Source organism: Cydia pomonella, chromosome 8 (genome assembly GCF_033807575.1).
Source record: "Cydia pomonella isolate Wapato2018A chromosome 8, ilCydPomo1, whole genome shotgun sequence".
NCBI lineage: Eukaryota > Metazoa > Arthropoda > Insecta > Lepidoptera > Tortricidae > Cydia > Cydia pomonella.
The window spans coordinates 13,132,069-13,159,029 of record NC_084710.1 but is presented as its reverse complement, the minus strand read 5'-3'; the positions used below and the strand labels follow the sequence as shown (position 1 = coordinate 13,159,029).

The 26,961-nt window shown below is 38.2% G+C and overlaps 1 protein-coding gene across 2 annotated transcripts; it reads left to right on the top strand.

Moving 5' to 3' along the window:
- Window positions 1–13,770: 13,770 nt before the first annotated feature.
- On the top strand, window positions 13,771–26,693 carry LOC133520614 (zinc finger MIZ domain-containing protein 1). 2 transcript variants are annotated; one of them, XM_061855132.1, is made up of 11 exons: window positions 13,771–14,335; window positions 15,055–15,189; window positions 19,765–19,891; window positions 20,014–20,773; window positions 20,859–20,991; window positions 21,077–21,287; window positions 21,446–21,786; window positions 21,980–22,127; window positions 22,256–22,585; window positions 22,909–23,112; window positions 23,658–26,693. In XM_061855132.1, exons 3-11 carry the CDS (start codon window positions 19,793–19,795, stop codon window positions 23,817–23,819), a joined length of 2,388 nt encoding a protein of 795 aa, XP_061711116.1. In that variant the 5' UTR covers window positions 13,771–14,335; window positions 15,055–15,189; window positions 19,765–19,792; the 3' UTR covers window positions 23,820–26,693. The 2 variants fall into 2 exon arrangements, with proteins under 2 accessions (XP_061711116.1, XP_061711115.1); XM_061855131.1 differs by having other exon boundaries at window positions 19,762–19,891.
- Window positions 26,694–26,961: the final 268 nt, after the last annotated feature.

The following is a 26,961-nucleotide window of genomic DNA, read 5'->3' as shown; positions in this document are numbered from 1 at the left end:
GTCTTTATTTTCGTAAAACACTTAACCCGCGCATCATTGTTTCCCTTTACCTTAAGTGTGTTAGTTTTAATCAATTGGTAATAAATAAAAGTATTGGTAAAAGTTATCAAAAGGTTGTTACTGCAGTGTTACTGATGGGTTTAATTTCGATTGTTATTGTTGAACAGATTCAAAACAAACCAGTTAGCCTGTCTTTTCTAAATAAAAGATAAATGTTTCACGGGCTCACGCGTATTTGCGCAGTTTTCACGCCGATTGAATTCATACAGCAATCAAAACGGTTAGGTTTCATTGAAATATTTTAACGATGTTCTTTGTTCGATTATGATACGAAGTACGAAATGGTAGCGGGCGAAGAATGCGTTTCGTTCACCTACAAAACGTGTGGCTTTCTCATCAGAGCTGACGCGACATCGAGCACGAAGAATGGAAAACATCGGAGCCGTAAACATATGCAGCGTGGTGGGCAACATGCGATGGACGAGTAGCGTCAAGTCAAGCGGCTACGCAACCATGAACCATGTGGCGTATTCGCAAACGTAAAATTGATACCTCCAATATGTATTTATTTTCATCGCGCTCGCACGTACACATTTTTACGAAGAAAGAGGAAGACCAAGTATGTCCCACGAACCACATTAAATTAAATGTAGCAACGTCATGTAGATATCGAATTAAATTAGTACCTTACTTCCTTATTATGCGTTTTTAATATGTTACACTAACAGCAAGAGTAAACTTTAAGTCCATGGGGAATGGAAACATTAACTGGCTGTTACACAGTGCATTAAAATACCATAGTCCGGTGCAGCGCGAAATTCCATAGCTATCGCTACCTACTTAATCTACTCGATTCGCATGCAATGATCCAATAGACTTTGAAATAGCTATAACATATTTGCCAATTGCCAGCATTGAGTGTTGAAAACACGATTCAAAAATTTTATAAGGCAAGTTACAAAAACATACTTACGTCGAGAAAGGTAGAATTATAACTACGGTCATACCGTACTCGTAAACGCAGCATGATAACTTGTTTTTGGACTAAAGTAGAATTTACCATTTTCTCTCTTCTCTCTTTCATCATTATCATCTACATACATATGAAAAATACACAATATTATATGACTGAATGTTATGATATTCATACATACGGAACCTTTCAAGTCAATTTATTTTCAGAACACGTGTACATTCCATAGCATGGTTAGTAACAAAATAATCAAGATACTTATAAGCTACTGTTAGTATTTATAAAATCATAATATTCATAATGAACAACAAATAATAATAAATAAATCTACAAATAACAACTTATAAACTGCCTATGTGAAGCGCGAGACATGAACTGCGTCTATTGACGCATCAACGATCCTTTATAGGATCACTTTGTTGTCCGTCCGTCCGTCCGTCTGTCTGTCAAGACCCTTTATCTCGGGAACGCGTGGAGGTATCGAGTTGAAATGAAAACCCTATATTGTAAAAATCTATATATATATATAAGAAAATAAAAATACATATACTCAAGTCTACAGCCCCTTGAAGCTGTGAAAAAATCAAACTTCTTATCGCAAAAAAAGATACGGCCGTTTATACCGCAAAAAACGTATAATTCGCAACTCTCAAAGGAATTTTAAAAAATTGGGTACTTCCCCTTGGCCTAGAAATATGAAATTCGGCAAGTTATATTGTCCTATACTACAAGTACAGGAAAAATCTAATACTCGTAACTATGAATTTATGAAAAATAAATAATAATCATTAGAATTTAAATTTATATCTGTATTTTATTTTTATTTAAATGTTACCTTAATTTATTTGACTTGGATGTGTTTGTATTATGTATGTTATAAGTTCTTAATTTATATTTTTTTAATTTAACTTGTATGTTTTGTGTACGAGACAGTAATGTCTAAAATAAACGTATTGAATCGAATTGAATTGAATAAAAAAATAAGTTAAATTGGTACGGAACCGTCGGTGGGCGAGCCCGCCTCACACTTGTATAAATAAGTACATTTTATTACTGACAAATATAATTATTATTATTCATAAAAAAGAAGCAATTGAAACAATGCCACCATTAATACGTCCCGTATTTTTCGGGACTCGCAAATTGGATTGTGCCAATGGCGAATGGGTTTTCACTTATCACAAGCGTAAATATTTCGACAGCTTGAACTGCTAAATAGTTTATGATATATTACATTGCTATGATTGTGTGACTAAGACCGGGTATGGGGTATATCCGGTCGCTGTGTTGCAAAAATTTACCTTGAAAAATCATTTGATTTGTCCGTATTATGGACCAGAGGGCCTACCGCGAACCACGTTCGACGTGTTGCCTCCCTGTCACACTTACGTACGAATTTACAAGTGCGACAGAGAGGTAACACGTCGAACGTGGTTCGCGGTAGGCCCTCTGAATATATTATAGTCAAAGTCAGAATTAGAGATGCCACGAATATTCGGCAACTATTCGGTATTCGGCCTATTCGGATCCTTTGCCGAATATTCGGTATTCGGCCGAATGTTGCCTACTATTCAGCCGAATACCTGAATCAGGTGCACCTGCCCTGCATAAAAAATTAAAGTAAAAATAACCAAAAACTAGGTATATCTGTACTTTTGGAAAGTTCAAGTATTTGTATTCTTCGAAAAATCTTTTTTGAGCATTTTTGTTGATTACAAAATATTTTATTTTTATCATCGGTCTAATTTGATTGTCTCTAATTACATTCATTAATTTTATTCTGTTCAAGAAAAAATATATCTTAAAAAATATATTGTGAACAGTTTTCATAATAATTGTTACTCAAAATGATTTCATGTCATGCCGAATATTCGGTATTCGGTCAAAATCACTTTTCGGGGCATCCAAGAGTAACAAACCATGAAGGTGACTACATATTATGTCACTATGTAGAGTACTTTTAGTTAGATTAATGAATATTAAAGTACAACAAAAAAAATCGACTTAGTACCATAAACCGGGGTGGGGTTACTTTGATTTGCGATTCAACTTTGACAACAACTATCCAACAACTAGTTATTTTTTCTTTTTCGGCAACACTGATAGTTGCTTCAACGCATAGTGACCACCCGGCGCGTGTAATACTATTGTTTCGTCTATAAAAAATATATTATGGGAAGTACGCTTTTCTTCCCGATTTTATTGGCTGAAAAACTGTGACTTATACTTGTGTCAATAATTAATACATGTAATTTTATGGTGTATTACCTTAATCAGTGTTTATTCGTGAGTTAAAAAAAATACCTGAATTCGACAACCTATACATGCGCACGTAATCATGGATTGAGTCGGGGTGTCTTTGATCACTTATACCTTGTGAAATTGATCAAATAAGTAGAGTAACACCAGGAGTTATTTTGGGACCTTCCGATGTTTTCATGTGAACTTTCAATACTTATATAATATTAATAAATAAGTATCGTTTGTGAGTTTGCAGTAGAGTTTGTAGAATTATAAGTTTGTATGTAGGGGTTGATCTCCGGACTGCTCATCCGATTCCAAAATTCTTTCACCTGTTTGTATTCTATAGAATTAACTTTCTGGGTGGAAATTGGCTATATTTTATCATGCTGATTTGCTGGCAATGCTGAAATTTTTACGTTACGTTATACGCGCGTGAGGCCACCAGGGTATCAATGTAAATAAAATAATAATAATAAGCCCCCAGGGCAGCTTGTGGCGAGTTGAATGGGAAGTGACGTCCCTTGGGTCCCATACCCCCGAGAGTCGGTCTGGCCCCTCTCTCCGGCTTGCCTTGATTGGTACCACCGTCAAGCATGGCAATAAATGTTGTTCATAAGGAAGTACTTTAACAAGTATAAAGTTGTTGAACACTTCATGCATTTTTCAGAACATAATTCTAAATCTAATAATTGCGGACAAACACACATACCTACATGCGTTCAAACAAACATACGGGTCAAACTGAGAACCTTTTTTTTTGCTTAGTAGAAGAAACGAATACCCAAGATCAAGTGGAGCGATATAACCGAGCCAGCAGGACAACTCTTTTTAAAGGACCTTAAAGATCACTTTAATTTAAACGACGGTGAAAACCTTTCAGCGAATGAAATATGGAGTAACTTTGAGAACACTTGCATAATGCCAGCAGAAGAACAAGAAGTGCAAATGGTCCTAACAAAAAAACAAACTGGTGAAGCTCAAACATTAAGGATACCGTCACTGCGAAGAAAGACGGATTTAAACAATGGCAATCCACACAGGAAGAAGTGGATCTTGAAGCGTACCGAGACAGTAAGAAAAACGCTAAACGACAGGTGGCAAATGCAGTGGCGGATTCAAATAGCAAATTTTATGAAAAACAAATCCATAACGTAGCGAGAATGCGTCATAATAAAACAAAAGATATTTCGTCAGTAAAATACATAAACGATAAAACAAGCACTTTTAACTATAGATAGTGATATCAAAGATAGGTGGATGGAATATTACAAAGAGCTTCGTAATATAACGCATCCCACACAATTATCATCGTCCAAATGTAACTTATGGCCCGATCCCGCCGATCGAACCTCAGGAGGTTAAAAGGGCTATACAACACTCTAAAAACAACAAATCACCAGGCCCAGATGAAATACCTAGCGAAGTTTGGAAGCACCTAGGCGAAGAAGGCATTCTTTTCCTATACAGACTCTTCAATAAGTTTGTTCAGGGTCAAAACATACCAAACTCGTGGAGAAATAGCTATTTAATTCCATTTTACAAGGGCAAAGGCGATGTAAGAGAATGCAGCAATTACAGAGCGATCAAACTGATGGCACATACTATGAAAATCTGGGAACGAGTTATTAACAGTAGGCTAAACAACATCATAACACTAACGCCTAATCAGTGTGGCTTTGTGGCTCAAAAAGGTACAGCTTCAGACAGTTCGAATAATGTTGGAGAAGACAAAAAACGAACCACAAATATCTCCACATGACCTTCATAGACCTGGAGAAAGCGTTTGACCACATACCATGGGACCTGATCTGGGAAGCACTAAGACAACAACTAGTGCCAGAGTGCTATGTGAACCTAATCCAGGATATGTACACAGCGGTCACCACACAGGTGCTGAGTCCAGCTGGTATCAGTGGTATCAGTGAAAGGTTTGAACTGGAGGTTGGAGTGCATCAACGCTCTACTCTCAGCCATCTGATTTTAATACAACATTGAAGTATCTTACAAGAAAATGCCTAAAGTCACTACCCTGGAATATTTTATACGCAGGCGATGTTGTTTTAATGTCGAATGACTTGGACGAACTTCAACACAACTTCAACTCCTGGGTAGAGGCACTTGAAGACAATGGCTCAGAATAAGCAGAAAGAAGACAGAGCATATATCATGTATATTTGACAGTATTACAACATCCGATAGTGTAAAGTTCACTATTGGGACAACTCAAGTACCTACTGTAACTCAATTTACGTACCTCGGTTCTGTAATCGGTTCTCGGTTTTGCATCTTTACTAATGAGTAAAAATTGATGTGGATGTGACAAATAGAACCAACTCTGGCTGGCTCAAATGGCGACAACTTACAGGGGTTCTGTGTGACACAAAAAATCCCATAAAAACGAAAGGGCATGTGTATAAAACCGCTGTACGTCCCGCAATGCTGTATGGGTCCGACTGTTGGGCTACTACTGAACGGCACCTCAACAAACTACACACAACTGAAATGCGGATGCTTCGCTGGTCGGCGGGTGTCACTAATAGTTTAGACAAAATCCGGAATGAGTATGTCAGGGGAAGATTTAAGGTTCTGCCTATCAGAGACAAAGTTAAAGTAAACCGCCTCCGCTGGTACGAGCATATCCAAAGACGGCTAGAGGACTATATAGTGAGGCTAGCCCTAGATTTGCCTACGACGAAACGGGGACGTGGAAGGCCACCCGCCGCTTGGCTTACGACGGTCGAGAAAGACCTGAAACAATTAAGATTGGACGCCAGCACAGCATAAGACCGAGCACAGTGGAGGAGAAGGATAAGGAGGGCCGACCCCAAGTAGATGGGAAAAGGTCGCGACAAAAGAAGAAGTACGCGGGCGAAGCCACGGGCAAAAGTTAGTTTTTTTTTTATAAATAAAACTCTTTAAATTATTAATTTGTATCATTTGGTATGTTATTAGAAAAGCCCCACACCTTAAAAAGATATATAGTTAACCCGATTCCGATCCGATTTTTAACTTTTATTTTTACGGGCTTTTAAGCGGGTTTATTCTGGATTGTCAATAAGAAAAGTAGTGGTTTCAAAGTAACCCCAATCTGAATATAACTTTGATCAAGTTGTTTTTATTTATTCTTGATAAAAATATAAGTCCATACATATGTTTACGTATATTAAGATTATTAAGATCGTCAAAAAATGCTGCCAAACTCAAAATTCATCAATGCAACCCCGGTTTACGGTACTTCAAAAGGCTGTTTTTAATTGATCAGCCAATAAAGCCGTGAAATTTTTAACATTCTGTGAAACACATATATTTTATATAAGTTGTTATAACTTGTTATTGTTGACTGATTTTATTAAATTTACTTAAGTCAAAAACATATACATATATATATATATATACCCATATATATGAACGGTACCTACGGAATTTAATTATAGATACCTTGCATTACACATTACACTTTTTTTAGCGAAGCAACAAAAATGTCAAACTTTATACACAGAAAATACATTACGAACAAACATTGCGAATAAGTGAATAAAACAAGCCCGTTTTCCGTTCAAAAGAAAAATGAGGTTTCTCCGCATGAGTTTCGTGTGTCCTTAGTACGTTTTAGATGTCGAAGGTAGAATTGCAGTCTCCACGCGCGATTGGCGACATATTTTGCTCGCGAAGCGCGAAACAGGTTTACGCATAAGGGAGGCGCATGTAACTGCTTGCGCCGCCGACATGCTCGCTTGCCACATTGCATTATGTGCCACTTACCGCCGCGTCTAACAATTTGACTCTATTCCAGTTTTTAAACGATTTCAAATAAGGAGGGCCTCAATCTAGGCCTCATTACCGGTTCGCTAGACTCGTTTATCATATTGGTATAATCGGTATTATCATTATATTTATTGATTCAGTCTGTGACACATGAATGGCCAATTGGTTTAATAAATACATAATAGAATAATTTGCGGAACGGGATGGATTTCGAATATTAGACAATATAATCGAAGTAAGATGTTAACTGGATTGAATAAAAAATGTTTTGGTAAATACAAATACGAATAAAAAAATGATAACCACTTTAACATTAAATAAAACTAATTGCATCATTGAAATACAGTACTCAAAATTTAAGCTAATATTCTATTCAGACTTGTGCGTATAACGTGTACAATGATTAGATAACGCTAATCGTTATCTGCAAATTCCTCGCAGTCATCATTATGGACGCAATGTCTGTGTTTTGTCACATCATCAACAAAAAACACATTCATTGGTGTGTATCTTTCATATTTTTATTTATTTCTGTAACATAATAAGGAATTGCTACAATACGTTAATAAAAGGTAATAAATAACATCCAACACACGGATAAGTCATTTATGGTATGCTGTTCACAAAAATATTTCTACAGGTCATAGGTACGAATAGTAAGGTGAGGCTTGAAAAAACATCTTACATAATATCCTGTAGGCACTAGAGTATCTTTAGGTACCTACTTCAGCTACTATTTATATAAAAACAGTTTCTTCGAAATTACCCACAGACTCGAAACATTCAACAAGTACATAAGAGTAGGAACCATAATAACGAACTATTAATAATCTCGTGCTCACCGTCGAAACGCGTAAAATCCCCAGCAATGGGGAACGATCGACACCTATGGATAGAATGGAAGTACAAGCGATACAGAAATAGCTGATGTGCATGTTCGACTATATCTGCTTTTTACGATTCCTGCGTCGGTCTTGAGCCCGAGGCGGGCGCATTGCAAAACCGCCGACTTGACGATAATAGCTGGATCGTAAAGTAAACACAGCAACTGTGATTTATAACTGTTGTCAACGAGGAAAAACTGACTATTTAATTCTCCGCTTTCAATGCTTTGATGATGAGCTATTGTTAAACTGCAACTGACTAGAAACGGTACACCTACGTGATGAACACGTGATCATACCAGGGTTCAAACTGTTCTGCCAGCGACCACCAATAATATCACCTCTGTCTTCACTTCTTTTTTATAATTTGATCAGCTTTTGTAATAGTTGTAGATACCTTGTTAGTCCGACCAGAAGATCTGGTAATATCTGATAGTGATGTACTTCATCAAGCAGTGGACCGAAATAAAGTGACGAAGAACGATACACCTTTTAAACCTGACATGAAATCACGATCCTCACAAATAAGGAAACGAGTTGGAAGATAATTCAAGCTTCGAAATAGAAACTCAAATAGACTGGGAGACCTTATTTCGAAATACTTACATACTAGTACATGTTGGTCAGCTCTGCACGTCACCAAGCAAAAAACTGGAAAAAGTGAAGATAGGTCGTTGGAAAGCAAACTTATAAGTAGTAAAGAACTTAAGCAGTGAGAGAAGAGAATCGACTTTGAGCTTTGTTTATTAACTTAATCATGTTACATCGGTAGGTTTTTAATTTAACTATAACCTTATCTCTTCAAAGTTCAATCGCTGAATTAGCTTATTGTTGTTAGGGCACGGATATATTGGATATCGACGATACCGAGTGGTTCTTCGTGGTTATTACTATGTTTCTAAATCTAGCTATTTATAAAATAAATCAGAAATAAATAAATGTTATAAGATTTATAGGTCATCTATCTTATCTTATAAGTATATACATATAAACGTAAAAGTTCTGACTGACTGACTCACTTAAATCAACGCCCAGGCTAAACGTTGGACGTTTGTATTTGTTTATAACGTTAGTATCCACTAAGAAGGAGTTTTTCAAAATTCATCCCCTAAGGGGGTTAAAAAGGGTTGAAAGTTTGTATGGGGTTCTAGTTTTATTTTAAGCTTGAAATTCGAAACTTCGTAAAAATATATATTATTAAAATACAAGAAAACTTATTTCAGCGTTATTGCAAATTCATCCCCTAAGGTGGTGAAAAGGGCGTTAAAAGTTGGTGTGGAGCTCAATAATTTTTATTAGTGCGGGACTTGAAACTCTGTACATGACCCCTCATGGTTAAAAGGGGATAAATTTTATAGTAAGTAAGGAACTTGAAACTTCGTAAAAAGGTAATATAATAAAAGGGAAAAAACTTATTTCAGCGTTTTTTTTTATTCATCTCCTAAGAGGATTAAAATGGGGTAGAAAGTTTGTATTAGGTTCAAATTTTATTTTAAATTGAAACTTAATTTCGAGAAAAGTAATTTCAGCGTTTTTAAAAATTCATCCCCTAACTGGGTTAAAAGGGGGTTGAAAGTTTGAATCCGTTACAAATACTTTGAAACTTCTTAGAAAGGCAGGCTAGCCGATTACAAAAAAAGTAATTTCGACGTTTTTGGTAATTCAACCCCTAAGGGGGGTTAAAAAGGGAATGAATTTATGTATGGGTTTGAAGTTTAATTTTGAGCTAGGAACTTGAAACTATGTAATAAGGTATTAAAATAGAAGAAAATTGATTTCAACGTTATTGAAAATTCATACCCTAAGTTTATGAAAAGGGGTTGAAAGTTTTCATAGGAAACGAAACTTTTTGTAAATAGTGAACTTATAAATGGATTGAAAAGACACAATAAGAAAAAAAAGAAGAAAAGTGATTTCAGCGTGTTGAGAAATTTATTCCCTAAGGGAGTTAAAATGGGTTGAAAGTTTGTATTAATCCCCTAAATCGATGAAAAAGGGTTGAAAATTTGCATCAGGAGCGAATATTTTTTTAAATAGTGGGCTTCAAAATCTTGTAAGGGGGTTGTCAGGGATTACATCGAGAGATTTTTTTTTAGTTAGGATCTAGAAACTTCGTTGGTTAGGATGGGACAGGCAAATCTCGTGCGTTGTATAATTAGTAATAAATTATTAACCGTCCTTACTACAATCTTTTGCTGCATAATGTTCTACGCTCATGAAGAATACACCATGGGCCAATTAAACCCGACAGATTTCAAAGGTGTATTCTCGACCGCATTTAGAGACTAAAATGTCATACAATGTTTTCTGAAATCGGTCTTGTTTTAGAGATAATGTCAATTTCTGTGAAAATTTGTTTCTTTTATAACTTAGTCAAAAATGCCTTGTTAGCTGTGATGCTGCCACTATGTGACTTGGTTTAGACATACCTACTGACAGATATTAAAGTTTTAAAGTAAACTCGCAATTTTCGTCTGTAAATAAAAATAAAACTTTACTTATTCCTTGTAATGTTTTTTTTCACCAAGGTGTAAAAATAAATAACGTGTCGTGTGCAGAAAACGCAAAAGAACATTTTTTTTTTTTCGGCAAAAAAAATTTTTTTTTGGCGAATTTGGTCAAAACTCATATAACATTTTTTGCTCCTTATAACCTCAGGAATGCGTGGTTAAAATCTGTCGGGTTTATTGGCCCACGGTGTATACATATAATCACCAACATAAAAATTCACGCGTACGTAGTCGCGGGCATTAGCTAGTTATTATTATTACATAAATTGGCTAAATCCCACAGGAAGTTCAATAAGGCTTGTGTTGTGGCTACTAATTATCCAAAATGTAAGGTAGCCATTTATCCATAAGGTAGCAAATGTGAACTCTGTAATTAATAAAATCTCATTCGAATTTATAGTTTCTTCAGGTCATTCAAACCAAATATACCTGCTACGTACACAATAATGTAAATATATGTCTAACATGAACCTTTTAAAATCATTACTTAGGTATATTGTAGTACATATTTGTAGAGTAGGTAGGCAATAGGTGCCACGGTGACGTACACTAAAAAAATGTACCAAAGACAAATGGTTAACTTATGTAAGTAACTAAGCATACCTAATCCGTCTGTCTTTTTTTTTCTGACCTTGATTTTGCTCGAGTTCATTTAAATCGAAGGATGGAGCGATGATAAACATGCTAGAGGTGTTTGGCATTTCACAGGTAGATTCTTGACATAAAGTCTTGTTCGAGTCAAATAAATATCAGTTAAACGGCCTTCAAATTTAAAATGTCTCTATAATGCCTACATCACGTAGCCACATAATGTGAGTACTTTGCGGCTCTGAATACGAAAACCAAGATAGCGCTACGTGCATTTATGTAAAAATTCATTATCAAAGTGTAACGTCATAAAATTATCTTCTTTGATAAGTTTTTAGCTCGACCGAAGGAAATCAGACTAAACACGTTTTAATCGTTACTGTAGAATAAACAGTAGAAACAGATGGCTGCTGCTGTTTGCTGAAAAGCCTTGAAACAAATCGCGCCGTAATGTAAAAATACTTTGTCCAATACCTATAAGCAGACGTCATACTTATTGAATCGATACCTGCTTAAAAATACGTAGAACTTTTCTCAAAAATATTTTAATAAAGCTTTGAGTTTGGGTCGAAAATGTATTTGATTGACCAGCATACTCGTGCTTCTCTAAAGTTACTACTTAAGAATAGCGTAACTGATAATTCGTAACATCTAATTTTGCTTTAAAAAGCTTCGGATTCCGTACCGAAAGGTATCCAAATCTTTTTTGCAAGCCCAGTTAAATTTCATAATAATATTGTAAATAAACACCGGTCAAATAATTATATTCTTGTGGTGTTTTAAGGATTTAAATGCGTATCTATTCACCTTCTCAAAAACAGACAAAAAAATTTGGTTGTGAATATTTTCACGGTTGTTAATTGATACATTCACTAAAACGACGACAGCAGCATGCGTTTTTACCATAGCTGTCTTAAATCTATTAGAAAAACCGAATCTCCACTGAGAATTGGAACAAATCCAAAGTGATTAGTAAGTGATTTTTATAAATGAGTGGCAAGAGGTCGTCATTAGAGGAATGTGAACAGGAACCTTTTCAAATTTTGCCGGCTGCCATTGGATTATAGATTTTAACACGTAGACTTAAGGTCTACATAATCGAGAAAAGTTAGTAGCGCGCGCGGCGCTTTCCCGACTTTCCCGCGCCGGCGCTCGCGCACGCGTAGTTACTACGAAACGTACGGCGTTACGTTACGCCTTACTACCGTGACTTTCAGTTTAAAGTTTTGTTACCGCCATTTACTTTCCGGTAGTTTTCTTGCTGTAGTAAAACTAAACGTGTTTTCATTACTGTAATGACCATGTATCACATGCGCGACAGTACACAGAAACGTTACGATTTCCGTTCAACTACGAGTAAGAGGACTATTAGTTAGGGTTGCACTGCCAAATGTTTGGGATGGTGCTGAATTCTGGCTACATTTGTATGACTTAATATTTCCTGATAAAAACGTCTCTTATACTTAAGGGCATGGAGTACCTTACCACTTATAAGATGAATTCTATAATCGTGACATTCTGAATACTTATAAAGATATTTTTGGCCTTCGATATGAGAACCCTAAATATTTAGTACAATTCCCAAAGAAATATCTCTCTAATGTGTAATTCATTTCTCTCCAATATACCGTCGCGAATTGATGTACTAAAATATAAAATTAGCGACAGAACTATTAAACATCGATAATCTCATTATCTTGACAGTTTTTATATTCGTGATCCCTATAATATTAAGTACCTACTCAATATTGTCAATAACAATTAAAAGATAATTATTGAGTACGTCACGCGTTCGCTTAAGATGTATTTGTTTTGAAGGTGTGCGTGATTTGGTGTGAGTCGACCTAGCGAGCGGCAAGGACATGGCAGGACGACTGACGTCCTCGTCGTCAGGTAGCGGAGAGGACATGCCTATTGTTTATCGCCGCTAATTATTATGCCCGTACGCTGCTTGACCGCTGCCGCTGCGCAAAAACATAGCGACTACGCCTTGCCAGTTAGGGTATCAAGCGTGGAGACGTCCGAATTTGCCGGTAGCTACCTGTACACTTTCCAGGTTATCACGAAAGTGGAGATACCCAATGTTGCCTGTATGCCTTATTTATGTTTTTTTTTTTTTTATAGTTTTATCAGGTAGGTGAGGTCGGTAGCATTTAGATTAACACTGTCATTTTTAATGACCTCGCATTTGCGGTCGAAAATTCCTTTTCTTAACCTTTCGTATGTGTAATTTATTGGTCTAAAATAAAAGTAAATCTTGTCTTGTCTGTAAACAATAATAATAGATGACTGAATAATTCAGTTACGATCCTTATCAAACACAGACGAAAGCTTAATCAGTTAATCATTGAATACACGCAGAATAAGTTGGATACTAATTGTTGTAACTTACTTAGACATTGATTGATAATCATTCTTGCGTAGGTTAAATATTTTCAAGTGTTTTTAAATTTGAAACTTGGCGCCAAATTCAATATTGTCCTCAAACATGGCGGCTTAGGTTAAACAGTGGTGCCATCTTTGCGCACCTTTATCTCTAGGACACCCAGATAATTATAAGTACCTAGATATTTTATAGTGTTACACGCAGCTCGTTAACCTTGTAATGTAGTAATTAAATAATATAATTATGGAATAATCAATTGAAGACTATAAATATGCTACTAATAATAAAATACGACATGATTATATTAAGTGGCAGTATCATCCTGCAATAGCGATCTACTTCGATTGTACTGCCTAATCGAATGACGACAGAACAGAGCGTTGCAACTATCGCACTCGCTGTATCACGCTCGATCGGGGACCGTTACGTGAAAACGTCGAGCGCGCGAGACGAAGCGAGCGGGCCGAGGGAGCGACGGCGACGCCCGAGCGCGGCCGAATGCCGAGTGTCGAGACGACGACACCCGAGCGGGGGACGCGGGGGTGCGCCACTTATCGCCGCGAGCTGGCAACGCCGCGCGGGGTGGGAGCGCCCCGCGCCGCATCCACTCACCGTCGCCGGCTCGCCAGTGTTACCTTTGGCGGCCGAACACGCGGTTGCTCGCCGTCAGTGACGTTGCTGTCGACTCTCGCGAACGCACGTCAATAATGTTTCGGTGATTTCAAAGTCGGACTCTCGTGTAGACGATAACCATATTCAGGACCCTTATCAAATACTGGAATACAGTGGAAAAAAAAAAATCTCATCACACAGGATTTGGATTGTTTTAAAAGTTTTGTGATTTGAGACTTTTGTGGATTTTGAACAACAAAACAGTGCAGTGAACTTACCAAAAGGATTGCATTTATGTGATAACATTGGATTTTGGAAAGAAAAACTGAGTGATTCCTCAAAGGATTTGTGCCCCGTGACAGTGCTAACTCAAGTAAATAAAGTGATTTTTTTTTAAGTTTTGCGTGGTGTTTATAGAAGTTTTACAAGTAAATAAAAATCGTTGTGAATTATAAAAATCATTATTAAAAATATGTATACAAGTAAATAATATTTATCAACGAATAAAATTACATAAACTTGTCTAAAACTGAACTATAGACACACACCACCTGTCGTAAAATAGAGCGCACGTTGGATTTTGCCACAGCTGATCGACTGACGGGACTCACGAGCGAAGCGTTCATCGTGACGTACACAAAAAAGGGTTGAAATTGATAACTGGAAGAGAAATTCACGAAAGGATTTTTTTCAAGTGCAATATAAAATATAGAACAATTTTTTTTTATCCATCGGATAATCCATTAAAAACGTGGAAAAATTCACCGGAAATTTTCAGTGAGCGTGCATCCATCGGAATACCTGAATAAAGGTTTATGAATTATGTAAAGTGCCACGACTCGATGAACGTTTCGATTGTTGACGTGCTGGCTGAAGCGAAATTTACGGCGCTTAGCGCGATAAAAAAAAGTACGTCTGACACGTACGCTATTGGGGCGTTCAGGAAATTTTCGCACGAAGATTTACGATAATACAAGTCTTTAAAAAAACATTTGAAGATTTTTGACATTTAACCTGGCTTATAAACCAAGGGTTGAATAGGGAGATTGGGGAGTGAGAATTCGAGCTACATCGAGGTGCATCGTGTTTCAGAGGGTGTCCCTTGGCCGACAGGACGGCGAACTCTACTGGCTCGGTCGGCTACGCGGGTTCCGCCAGCTTTGGGGCCGCTGTGGACAAGCACAACCCTCTGCAAGCGAATATAGGATACAGGGTCAACGCCCCTAGGTGAGTGAAGCCTTTTTGGTGCTCGGATTATGGACATGAGTGAACGAAATGTATTCAATACGGATATTTTCTTACTATTTACTTGGTGACATAAAGCTCATCAAAAACTAGAAAAAAATCGTAAACATTATACCTTTATCTACTGGTGCATTAGCTATTTTATTGATCTAGAGATCGATCCGCCAAAGATCACGTGAATTAAAGCTACAAAATGACTATAGTTAATGACTTCTTGCCATGTCAACATGATAAACATTTTGACAGAATTTGCCATACACACAGATACTTTTTTTCACTTATTAAATCCATTCACGGCAGCTTCGGTGAGTCCGTAGTCGGAAATTAAAACGTAAACCTTAGTTGTCAAAGAGATTTTTTGTCAGGTATAGTCATTTAAAAATTCCCGCCTAAATTACGCCTGACAGTTTATATTTGCAATGAAACGTCAATAAACAATTATCAGTTGACAACACACAACTAGGGAAAAGTCAGTAATAAAATTACGACGTAATATTTCGCAATGATACTGGCCGTGAAATAACCAGGAAGATATCAAGACACAATTATGCTAGTAGTTAGAATAAATTTTTCCTTCTCGCCTAGTTAGGCGGAGTACATACACAAATATGCAGAGGACGCGCGTCTTCGCTTTATCAGTTACCGAAACTTCACACTTACCTACGTACCAACTTGTTTTTATCTTATCCGGAACAACTTTGTTTACATTTTCAACAAAACGCTGAAACGTGACTCGTTTACCTGTGCCACCTTATCGTAGTTAACAGGCAATAAAATCGAAAATATACAGTCTGCGTAAATTTCTCAACTGCCAGTGTGGACATGTTTAAATAATAAATCACTAAATGTGACCAAAGCAAAAAACACCTACCAATTAAGAAAGCTTGTTTAAATCATTTAAGGTTCGACAAATGAAATGACGATTGGCTTAAATGTATACACAAGCAAAGTGTGACATTGTGGTCCGCGCATCGTTGCAATTATAAATAAAATGTATGATCTTCCATTCACACTCTCAAAAGCCGAGAGCACACTAACACGAGCGGGACACCCACACCAGCGACCTCACGCACACAGTGACGACTCACTCACACAGACGTGCGCTGGGAATGCACGCGGGGCGGTGCGGTGACTGCACTTGGCGCTTACAATAAACACAAACAAACAAAACGTTATAAACTAGCAAAACATAACCGAACGCTTCGCATACTTAAAGCCAACTCATAAATTACTCAAGAAAAAAATATACACTTTCAAATTTCTGTAAATTAAAGTAAATAATTAAAGTTACTCACCTAATAAAATATTCGTGATTATTATCACCACTATTTTTCTATTTCAAAAAAAACGAGCAGGTGCTAAGTCGCTCAACGGCTTTGTTTTGTAGTCACCTTTACAAACGACATATTGTTGATGGCTGCCTGCCTCTATACAAAACCAATAAGTAAATAATAATAAGCGACCTAACAACGAGATTGTGTGAACAGCGAACAGGAAGTCTACATTAAGGGTAGCAAAATTGTGAGACATTTTAACTGAATTTTATGCGTTCATTAACGGCATTTTTTTATAATAAAGAAAATAAAGCTGATGAACTTTCTTTGATAGTTTTACGTTAACTAGATTTGAATCATGATTTGTAGCTGTTCGTAAGTGATCGTGGGAAAAAACGTCAGTCCTGAACGGGCGAGGCGTTGGGGGCGGATGCGTGCACTGTATCCAACGTCTAATTGAAAAAAGACCTAAGAGTGTACGAGGTTCTTACAACCTTATCACTCCTGTCTTATAGACGTTGGGAATGCTTAACACCACGTGCCCAATAGAGTCGAACCGATTCTTTTGTACAGTTTTTTTCGAGCATTTGATTCCTCAACAGCCATGACAATAAAAGAAGAAAGGTAGATGTGGGTATGCATCAGTGTGAAGTATGGCTATAGGATGGATGGTATTGTTTGTCGACAAGACGATGCATACCTACATATTATTAGATTAAACGATACTTACCTATTGCTAAAAACCTTTACATTTTACGCATAATATGTATATGTATTTGCAAAAAAACTAGTTCACAACACAACAAGTTGTTCTCAAAAGTCCAATTTCCCATTAATTCGATGTTTCGGTGTAATATCCTCAGAAACAAACAAATTATTATCGGCGTCGTCGAAATAAAGCCCCATATTGACGTGACCGGGCCCACTTACCCCAAGCGGGCTACGGCCCGACCCTTCGCTTATTGTACCGTATTTACCCCGGAACGCTCCTCCATTTATAACCCTCGGAATCCGCTCCTTGAAGCATGATTCATTCTCTCCCGAGTCCCCGACCCGGCTTCAATTGACGAGAATGAGACAAAAATCGAAATATCCTTTCCAAAAATGGGGCATACAGATGTAATCGAATGATTTGTTACAGCTAAAATCACTATATATATTTTTATATAAAAGAAAGTATTGCATGTTTATTAATATTTGGACTTCATATTCCCTTCCCAATAGTTGCGAGTATGAACGAAGAACAAGGAGCATAATTAATTTCGAATTACCGTACGTCAGTTGTTTGTAAACAACATGACTCGTCCAACTGCAAGCTATGTTGTTACAAAGAAATGTTTGACGATAAAAAGCCAATCATAAAATTTGTTTAAACAGTAATTGAACCTTAAAACAGACTGTCGCATTTGTTCAATACGTCAATAGTTAATGCCAGCAATGTGCGCGCAAGCCACATTGAGAAGTGGTATTTAACAGGGGTGACCAACTGGCGTCGAAACGGGGGCTCGCCACGGCTTCACGCCGCCATGATAGTAATCTATACGCGGCTCACAATTAATGCCTTATTTAACACTTTACTTGTAATAAAAATCATATTACATGAATGGTTACATGAGTAATAGCAGTGATAATCATTATAAATTCAAGTTAGCAATTACAGAATAACTGCAATAAGTTACTAAACAATGTCAACCTTTTATAATATTTTCAAGCAATTGGATTCAATACGTGATTATCGCCACTGCCAATTAACTAGGAATCCGACACGTCTGCGCAACGATCTAAAATTAACTGCAGCCTATGTATCAAAATACCTACGCGTTACTCACACATCTCTCAATACTATGCCAAACACCTTCTAGTTTCTCGAAATAGCGACATAGCCACTCCTTCATATTGATTTATCTAAACTAAACGGCTCGTGTGTTGAAGAACAGTTCGCCAGAGTTAACGAAATACTGCCAGCTAATATATAAAAGTATCTCACAAATCTCCAGTTAAATTCAAGTCCCTCAGAGTATATTTGAAACCAGACGGATCGTCACAACGCTCTTGCAAAACGGTTATAAAAAAATGAGTTCCAAGAATTGTCTCAAAAGAAATGCCCGAGACGACCGAGCCGCTCGCATTCAAGATCCCAAATATTTTGAGCAGATCGTAAGTGATTATTCGGATGTGGTACCACTGAACAAAAAGTGCACCAGGATACAGAACTGAACACGTATTTTTTTGTAGGCTACACATTTTGGTCGGCAAAAGAAAAAAGCCAGACAAAACTACATATAAAAAGAAGTGTAAGGTCGAGCCGAGTTTACCTAAGGAAGGACCCTTGTAAATCATCTACAGACTCGATGAATAGACCCAACGACTTGAGCGCTGTTGACTCGTGTGTTTATTGGTTGTCGCTCATTCCAATGACGCTACTAAGTATCCGCTAAGCTATTTACAAGAATACTTAAGTAGGAGTTGTGGAAAACCAACAAAGGCATGCGGCGATTTATAGACGACGAAATGACTTATTTAGTAACTAATAAACTCATCCCGTCAACATTAAAACTTGACAACTAAAACAAACGAAAATATCATATTTGACATGACAGCTTGACGATTTTGGTACTCCATTTGCTTATGTGTGTGTTTGCGTATTCATTAGAATAATTTTAAAATAGCAACACAAAGAGGCAATATTGTTGTGCACTACTACACAGAGATGCGGTGTAACAATGGACAGCCCGTGCGAGTGTTTGTCGTGCATTTGTCGAGAATTATTAGGAAGGGCTCCGGTAAGGCTCGGGAATTCGCCCCAAAAGCAGTTCACATGAATCGAGCTCCCACTCTGGCGCTATACAAAAAATCAAACACATCCCGAGAGAAACACAGGGGTAACAACGCGTCACTATACATACATATTGATTTTTTCTCTCATTGTTCGTAAAATAATAAAATCTCGGCATATATTAAAAAAAGATCTTACGTCGATAGGATTTGGGTTGAATATTGAATCTAAGTTTATTAATAATCGAAGCGTTAACGTGTGGAATGTTCGGCTCTGCAAGGCCGCTTGCAATAGAAACTACTCATATCGTGAGTGAAATAAAGTTAGCTAGACCGATTTCACATTTTAATAAGTACCTATGCGCGTTCTTTGCGCTGTTTTGTTGCTTTTGGAGTAATATTTGTAGACTAAATAAATTCTATATAAAAAGGTTCACCTACCTAACAATAATTTCTGACTTATCGGTTTTTAACTTTGTCTTATGTTTATTATTTTGTTTATCAGCAGCTATGGGTGCGCCGGCGGTTCGGGCGCGATGAGCGGCGGGGGCGAGAACGCGCAGTTCGGCGCCACCGCCGCAATGGTCGCCGCGGCCACCACGGCCGCGATGCAGGACTCGCAGCCATTCTCGCAGGTAACAAAACACCCTTTGCCTAATGTAAATCAAATCACATTCGTTACACACATCCACAAATACCTCTTCACGTTTTTTGTTAATCTTCCGCTAGATATTAAAGAAATGTTTATCAATTTCAGATGCAAAACATGACTATGGGCAACCCCCAATATAATGCGATGAACGGCTACGGTCAGCAGCGCAGCCACAACCCCGGCATGACCGGGATGGCCATGGGCGGCAATGGTGGCATGAACGGCATGACCGGCATGGGCCAAATGGGTAACGCCGGCATGAACGGCATGAACCCTATGGCACAAATGGCCAATATGGGCATGCACGCTAATATGATGTCCTCGCAAATGGGACCTGGGCAGATGGCCGGTTCGGCGAAGATGGGGCCCCAGTATCAGAGGCGGCATACGCCGTATCCCCAAGGGCCGATGCTTATGAACCAGCGCAAGCAGCAATACATGGGTGGTCAGCCTACGTTTGGGCCTGGACAATACCCCGCGGGTTATGGAGGCCGACCAGGCTTCCAAGGGCAATATCCCCCTCAACAGCCTCTAGGACCGAGTGGGAATTTTGCGGCAGGAATGAGAGGAGGCATGAGGCAGACGACGCCGCCTTACTCTAACCAAGGGCAATATTTTAACGGTGGCGTTCCTAACCAATTTCCGCAGCACCAGGGTGGCAACAGCCAGTATGGTCAATACAGCGGTCAGTTTGCGCAGGAAGTTGCCATGAGAACTAACATGAGCTATCAGCATAGTCCTGTCCCCGGGAACCCCACGCCTCCTTTAACGCCGGCCAGCAGTATGCCGCCATACATAAGTCCGAACTCGGCTGGTGAAGGAAAGCCCCACTTTAATGAACTCAAACAACCTATGGGCATGCAAAGTACGTATCTGAATTATATACAGTTTTATGTTGCTTTGGTTAAAATCTTAAAAACTTGTACTAATGCAGTTATTTTGCTTTTCAGATGACGAGCTCCGGTTAACATTCCCTGTAAGAGATGGTATTATATTACCACCATTTAGATTAGAACATAATTTAGCAGTTAGCAATCATGTATTCCAATTAAAAGCCACGGTCCATTCTACGTTAATATGGAGGTAACTATCATTCGCATTTGATTTCTTCTACCAATTCCGCATAATATTTTGAGGAAAAAGCCTAACATTGATGTTTCCATTTCAGATCGGATCTCGAGTTACAACTGAAATGCTTCCACCACGAAGATAGGCAGATGAACACGAACTGGCCGGCGAGTGTTCAAGTCTCCGTCAACGCAACGCCTTTAGTTATAGATAGAGGAGAGAACAAAACATCACACAAACCGCTGTACCTGAAAGAAGTCTGCCAGCCTGGCAGAAACACGATACAGATAACCGTGTCCGCCTGCTGTTGTGTAAGTGTCTTCATTATTGAAAACCGAGCAAACATTTGTATTTTATTCATGAAACACTTGTGCCAATACGGTCCAAGTCATAACACTATCTATTCAACTCACGTCCATGTCTTACAAATAATTTGGAACCAATAATCATTTGCGTATTTTTATTTCAGTCGCATCTGTTCGTATTACAATTAGTCCACCGGCCGAGTGTCAGGAGTGTCCTGCAGGGTCTACTACGGAAACGGTTGCTGACTGCCGACCACTGCATTGCCAAAATCAAAATGAACTTCAACCAGTCGCCAGCAAATAGCAACAACGTCTCCAATAATCCGAACGACAGGGACAGCGTAGAACAAACGGCTTTAAAAGTCTCGCTAAAATGTCCAATCACGTTCAAGAAAATTACGCTGCCTGCGCGAGGGCATGAATGTAAACACATACAGTGTTTCGATCTGGAATCTTATCTACAACTCAACTGCGAAAGAGGGTCGTGGAGATGTCCTGTTTGCAAGTAAGTTGCAACATAATCATACTTAGTACTTTTATTTATACCTGCAACTTCATAACTTTTATTGACAAGTAATATAGTGCGTGTCATCCACGATGACGCACAGATTTGTTAAATCTAACCTGTGAATGAATAATACGACCTATATTCACGGCAGATTTGCCTTGTAATATAACCTGACTTAATTTACTTCCAGTAAACCAGCGCAGTTAGAAGGCCTAGAGGTTGACCAGTACATGTGGGGAATTCTGAATACGGCAAACAATTCAGACGTTGATGAGGTCACCATTGATGCTGGAGCAAATTGGAAGCCTGCGAAAAATCCTGCTAATGCTGGAATAAAGGTAACAAATCATTTTAATTCCCGTGCTAATATACTTTTAAGAACCCTTCAATATGCCTAATATTGAAGTGCCTACCTAACATACCATTAGGCATGTAGAGATGTCTAATACTAATGTTTTGTTCTCAGGATGAAGATAGCAATGATAACAGTGTCGGCAAGCGAGGCAAAGCGGTTTCACCGGGTTCAATGAACATGCCCACAATGAACAACTGGGACCAAGCATTATCGCCGTACCTACCTCCAGACATGAACACGATCGCTAGCGGCTCCATGATCTCCTCCTACAACCAGAGCACGCAGAACCGGAATGCCAACGGCAATCCGAATTACGACTTCGGTATGAGCAATGGCCCTGGAAGTAACGAGTTTGCTGGCAACGGTCCGCTCTCGCATTTGAACGATAGCGTAAATTCGCTGGATCCTTTGAATGCGATGGAAAAGAGTCTGAATGATCAGGTTAGTATTGTTGAAGTATCTCTTCGTTTGGTTTTGACACATACACATATACCTGATTCACATTAAATCGACAAATACCACTTATTCGATAAAATTTAGTTTCGTTTTCTGCTGGATATAGAATCACTTAACACTCGTTTTCATCTGCCAATGGCTTGTACTTGAAGTACTGATAAGCACTGCACAACATGACAACAGACTAGTGTTATTCATGAAAAAAAAACACAGAAACAGGGATATCATCTACAAATTCACAAACATGGAACCAAAACACTCCTTGAAAAGAAGAGAAATATTAAAGTAACCTTTCTATAACTCGACAGATGCCGCACACGCCACACACGCCACATACGCCGGGCTCAGCGCACACGCCGGGCGGCGGCGGCGGAGCGCACACACCTGGCTCCTCGCACACGCCAGGCCCGCCGTCCGTCGGCCACCACTCCCTCACCGACGTGGACATACCGTCGGACCTAAATTTCGACCCCGCGGCGGTCATCGACGGCGAGGGCACTGAAAATCTCAATGTAAGATATACAATCTCGTTTATCTCTTGTCTAGTCGACGCAACGCGATTGAGTAATCTATGGGACAAACGACAACGGAACAAAAAACCGGACAAGTACGAGTCTGACTCGCCCACCGAGGGTCCCATACTTTTTAGTATTTGTTGTTATAGCGACAACAGAAATAATACAGCATTTGTGAAAATTTCAACTGTCTAGCTATCACGGTTCATGAGATACAGCCTGGTGACAGACTGACGGACATCGGAGTCTTAGTAATAGGGTCCCGTTTTACTCTTTGGGTAGGGAACCCTAAAAAAAGTAGTCTATTGCGTAGCGATATAGTTAGGTTATGGTTTGGCCAGGACACATTCTTACAGTTAATAGAAATAACACAAAGACGATCGTTATAAACCTTATTCTTACTGGCGTCGGTTAGATAGCATCTTTATTGGCTTATTAGCGCCTAGCAAGACGAGCCCTATCTGTTTTCCACTTATTATATAATTTATTGTAGATAAACTGAGAGACGAACTAGAAAGTGCAACGTGATGCTCTCTTTCCAGCTATTGCCGGAGACGAGCGTTGACCCGATGGAGCTGCTGTCGTACCTGGACGCGCCGGCGCTCGGCGAGCTGCTCGCCACGCCGCCATCCTCGTCGTCCTCCGCCGGCTCGCACCCTCCCCGCGTGCCTTCCTCCGACGACCTCCTGGCACTCTTCGAGTAAACACAAGACACTAGAGCGCACCGAGCACAAATACTGATCTAACGTGAGCACTGGGGAATAAACGCTTACGCTCTTTGCTAAAAAGGCAGCCAAAGATAGAGCGCCATTTTTAGCTAGGAATGTCAGTGAATGTTGATTGTTACCTGTAACGAGAAGGAAAATGCAATTGGACTGTAACCTCGCTAGATCCTACCGTGGCAAACAATTTGATTGTGACACCATAAGATACCGAATTCAATGACATGCGTTGTTGAAATTGGGTGTCGAGTGTAGGTGACTTATCCTAATTTAGCAATTGTGTTTCCTACCAGAAATTGTATACTACTAGAATAAGAAAGTGCAGCTCGTTAAAACAGGACTTTAGTGTTTGGTGGTAGCCTAGTGTGGCGTTGATTGTACTCGCATTCAAGCCAGCGAAGCCCGACATTGTGATACTAGATTTTAGTCCTTTCTCCATTCGTGAAAATGTTGTATGTCGCAAAACGTTTAGTCAATTTGCTCATCGCATTACAAAGATTGCGAGACTATTTAGGAATTAATTTTGTTTCTAGTAGGTATGCGATAATTTTTGATGAACGGCATATTGGAAGCGTTGACTGAAGTTGCAATATCCAACATAATCACCACGGTAGCATCGGTTGTTGAAACAATGATGCTGGAGATCGTTTAGTATATAGGTAAAGTATGTGAGGCGAGGCGTGGCCATAGACACTTCGGTGTTTGAATGTATTATAGTTCCTCGCACCGCCGCACAATCGGTGGCGCATTTGAGCTCCTTATATTCTAAACTCTAGCATAAACTGTAACACAAATTTTCATTAATACTTAATTCAACTTATTCGATGCGACATACATAATTGTAATCGTAAGAGTTTATAATTTGTGACCATAATTTGTGGATAGTTGAGGGTGTAAATTAGGAGTCAGTTACGTGCTAGCTGTTTTGGTCTGGGGGGCATGTACATATAGCGTTAGTTCACTCCGCTGAGAGGCATTCTGAATCTTATAGTTCCTATCGGATGCGGGCGAACTATAACGTTCAATTGCCATTTACTGTAAAGTATTCCTTGAAGTTTTTCGCATATTCTGCATTTTTTAAACGATAAGATAATATGATAGGATTCGTGAGTATAGTGCTACTCGCTTATTGGGTGATATATGAGTTGTTTGAAATCAACAAATAAATGGTAACAAATTAGTTACAAAACTATATTGTAAATGTGAGTGCAAAAATGAACTCTGTTAAATTATTTTGCGTTATGTGAATCGAAGAATGATAGAAATATATTTTAATTTCTATATAAATTGAACTGTATTATTTGTAAATATGAATTTAGTTAAGAATATTATATTACCTAGTTATACTTAGAACATGGCAGATACTTATATGACGGCCAGTTTAGTATAGTATTACTAAATTTTAAAAATCTACACATGGTTTTACATGTACATACGAAATACCATATGTATAAAAGTTAACAAGCGTTCAGAGTGCAAATTACTACACGTGCCTTCTGTGTGACACCCCAAGGCATCCTCGCACCTACTCGACACCGTGCTGTGCTCTGACACGCGCCCACACACATGCAAACACCCCCCGACATGGCATTCCGGCCAACACCTTAGTCATTGTTCAGATCTGTGCTCATCTTAAGTTTTATACCACCCCCTTGACGACTTCAACTTAGCAATATACTTGTATCTAAATAGAGGAGCAATAATGAATTTTAATAACATTCTAAATGGTGTTGTCAAATTGTATAGTATTATTATATAGAAAGTTGTATTGAATGATAAAATTGAGATGAGCATGATTGACAAGATCTTGTTTCACATATTTTCAAATGTTTAGTTGTGCTTGGGCGCAGTCGCGGCCGAGCGGCGTCGCCGCAGGCGCAGCGCAGGCCCGGGCCTTAATCAACGCGAAATTACTAAATGGAATTAAGTTCCCAAAAAAATATTCGAGTACTCCATAATTGATTTAGATGTCAATTTTCAGAAATAACTTACTATTAGTAAATTTTTGATGAGACAGTTAATAAATATCTTAGAGTTTATATGTAAATCTGTCAATCCTTTCACTAACTTATGTAAAAATTGGTGATTTGCGCATCTTTACTTCATGCTATGAATATGGACGCCTCTTAGAGTTAGTCATCTATTACGGAAAACAATAAAATTAGTGTTATATACACAGCTGTGGTCAACTACTCATACACACAGAAGCTCTTTTAACTTAATTGTAACATGAAATCTTAATAGTAATTGGCAAGAGCAAACATTTGATGGTCATGTTGTATGGCTAGTTGATCACCGCTTTGAGAATTAATGCATACTTTTAAGGGACCTTCAATTCCAGTTAGCTAGTTCTATTTATTGTAGTGAATACTGCAGTTGGGTGGATCATCACAAGGATTTTTGTGAGACCAAATAGCACTTTTTTTACACATTTACCTATTTTAGGTGATTAAATAACGAATTTGTTTGTATAAAATGGAAAATATCACAAAAAATGTATAGCATATCACATTTTAAAAGACAAGAAACCGGTTGAGTGATCCACCCTAGCAAGTAATTACAATATATTTTGTTGAATATTATAATGAACAGCTATGGAGTAGTAGATTTTGAGATCATGTACAAATGTAAGATGCAACATTTGGAAATAAGTGAAAGAAGATTTCTCAATAGGGTATTATGCAACCCATGACTCTGAGTTCATGCAAAGCCAAACCGTACTGTAGTTAATACATTTTGAATTTAATGTGAACATTTTAGGAATCAGATTGAACCCACTGAAATTCATTTTGAAATATGTAAAATGAAAAACATAACATTTTTATGTTATTGAAAATAAAATGAATCTAAAAATTATGGTTGATTTTTATTTTACTGCAATTTACCTGTATGGACCTTATGGTCAAGTTATCTTAACAATATCAAAATTAATGCAGGCACTTAAGAGTCAGCAGCAAGCGGAATTTCCTTATCATTTTAAAACTATGTGTTGTATTGTAACCAAACTATGCAAATACAATGACATAAAGTATATTTATGTCTGTTATTAGTTTTTCAGCTCCTGCTTATAACACAAAAGAAATAGAGCAAATATATGTTTTGTACGAAAAATTTAAATACACTG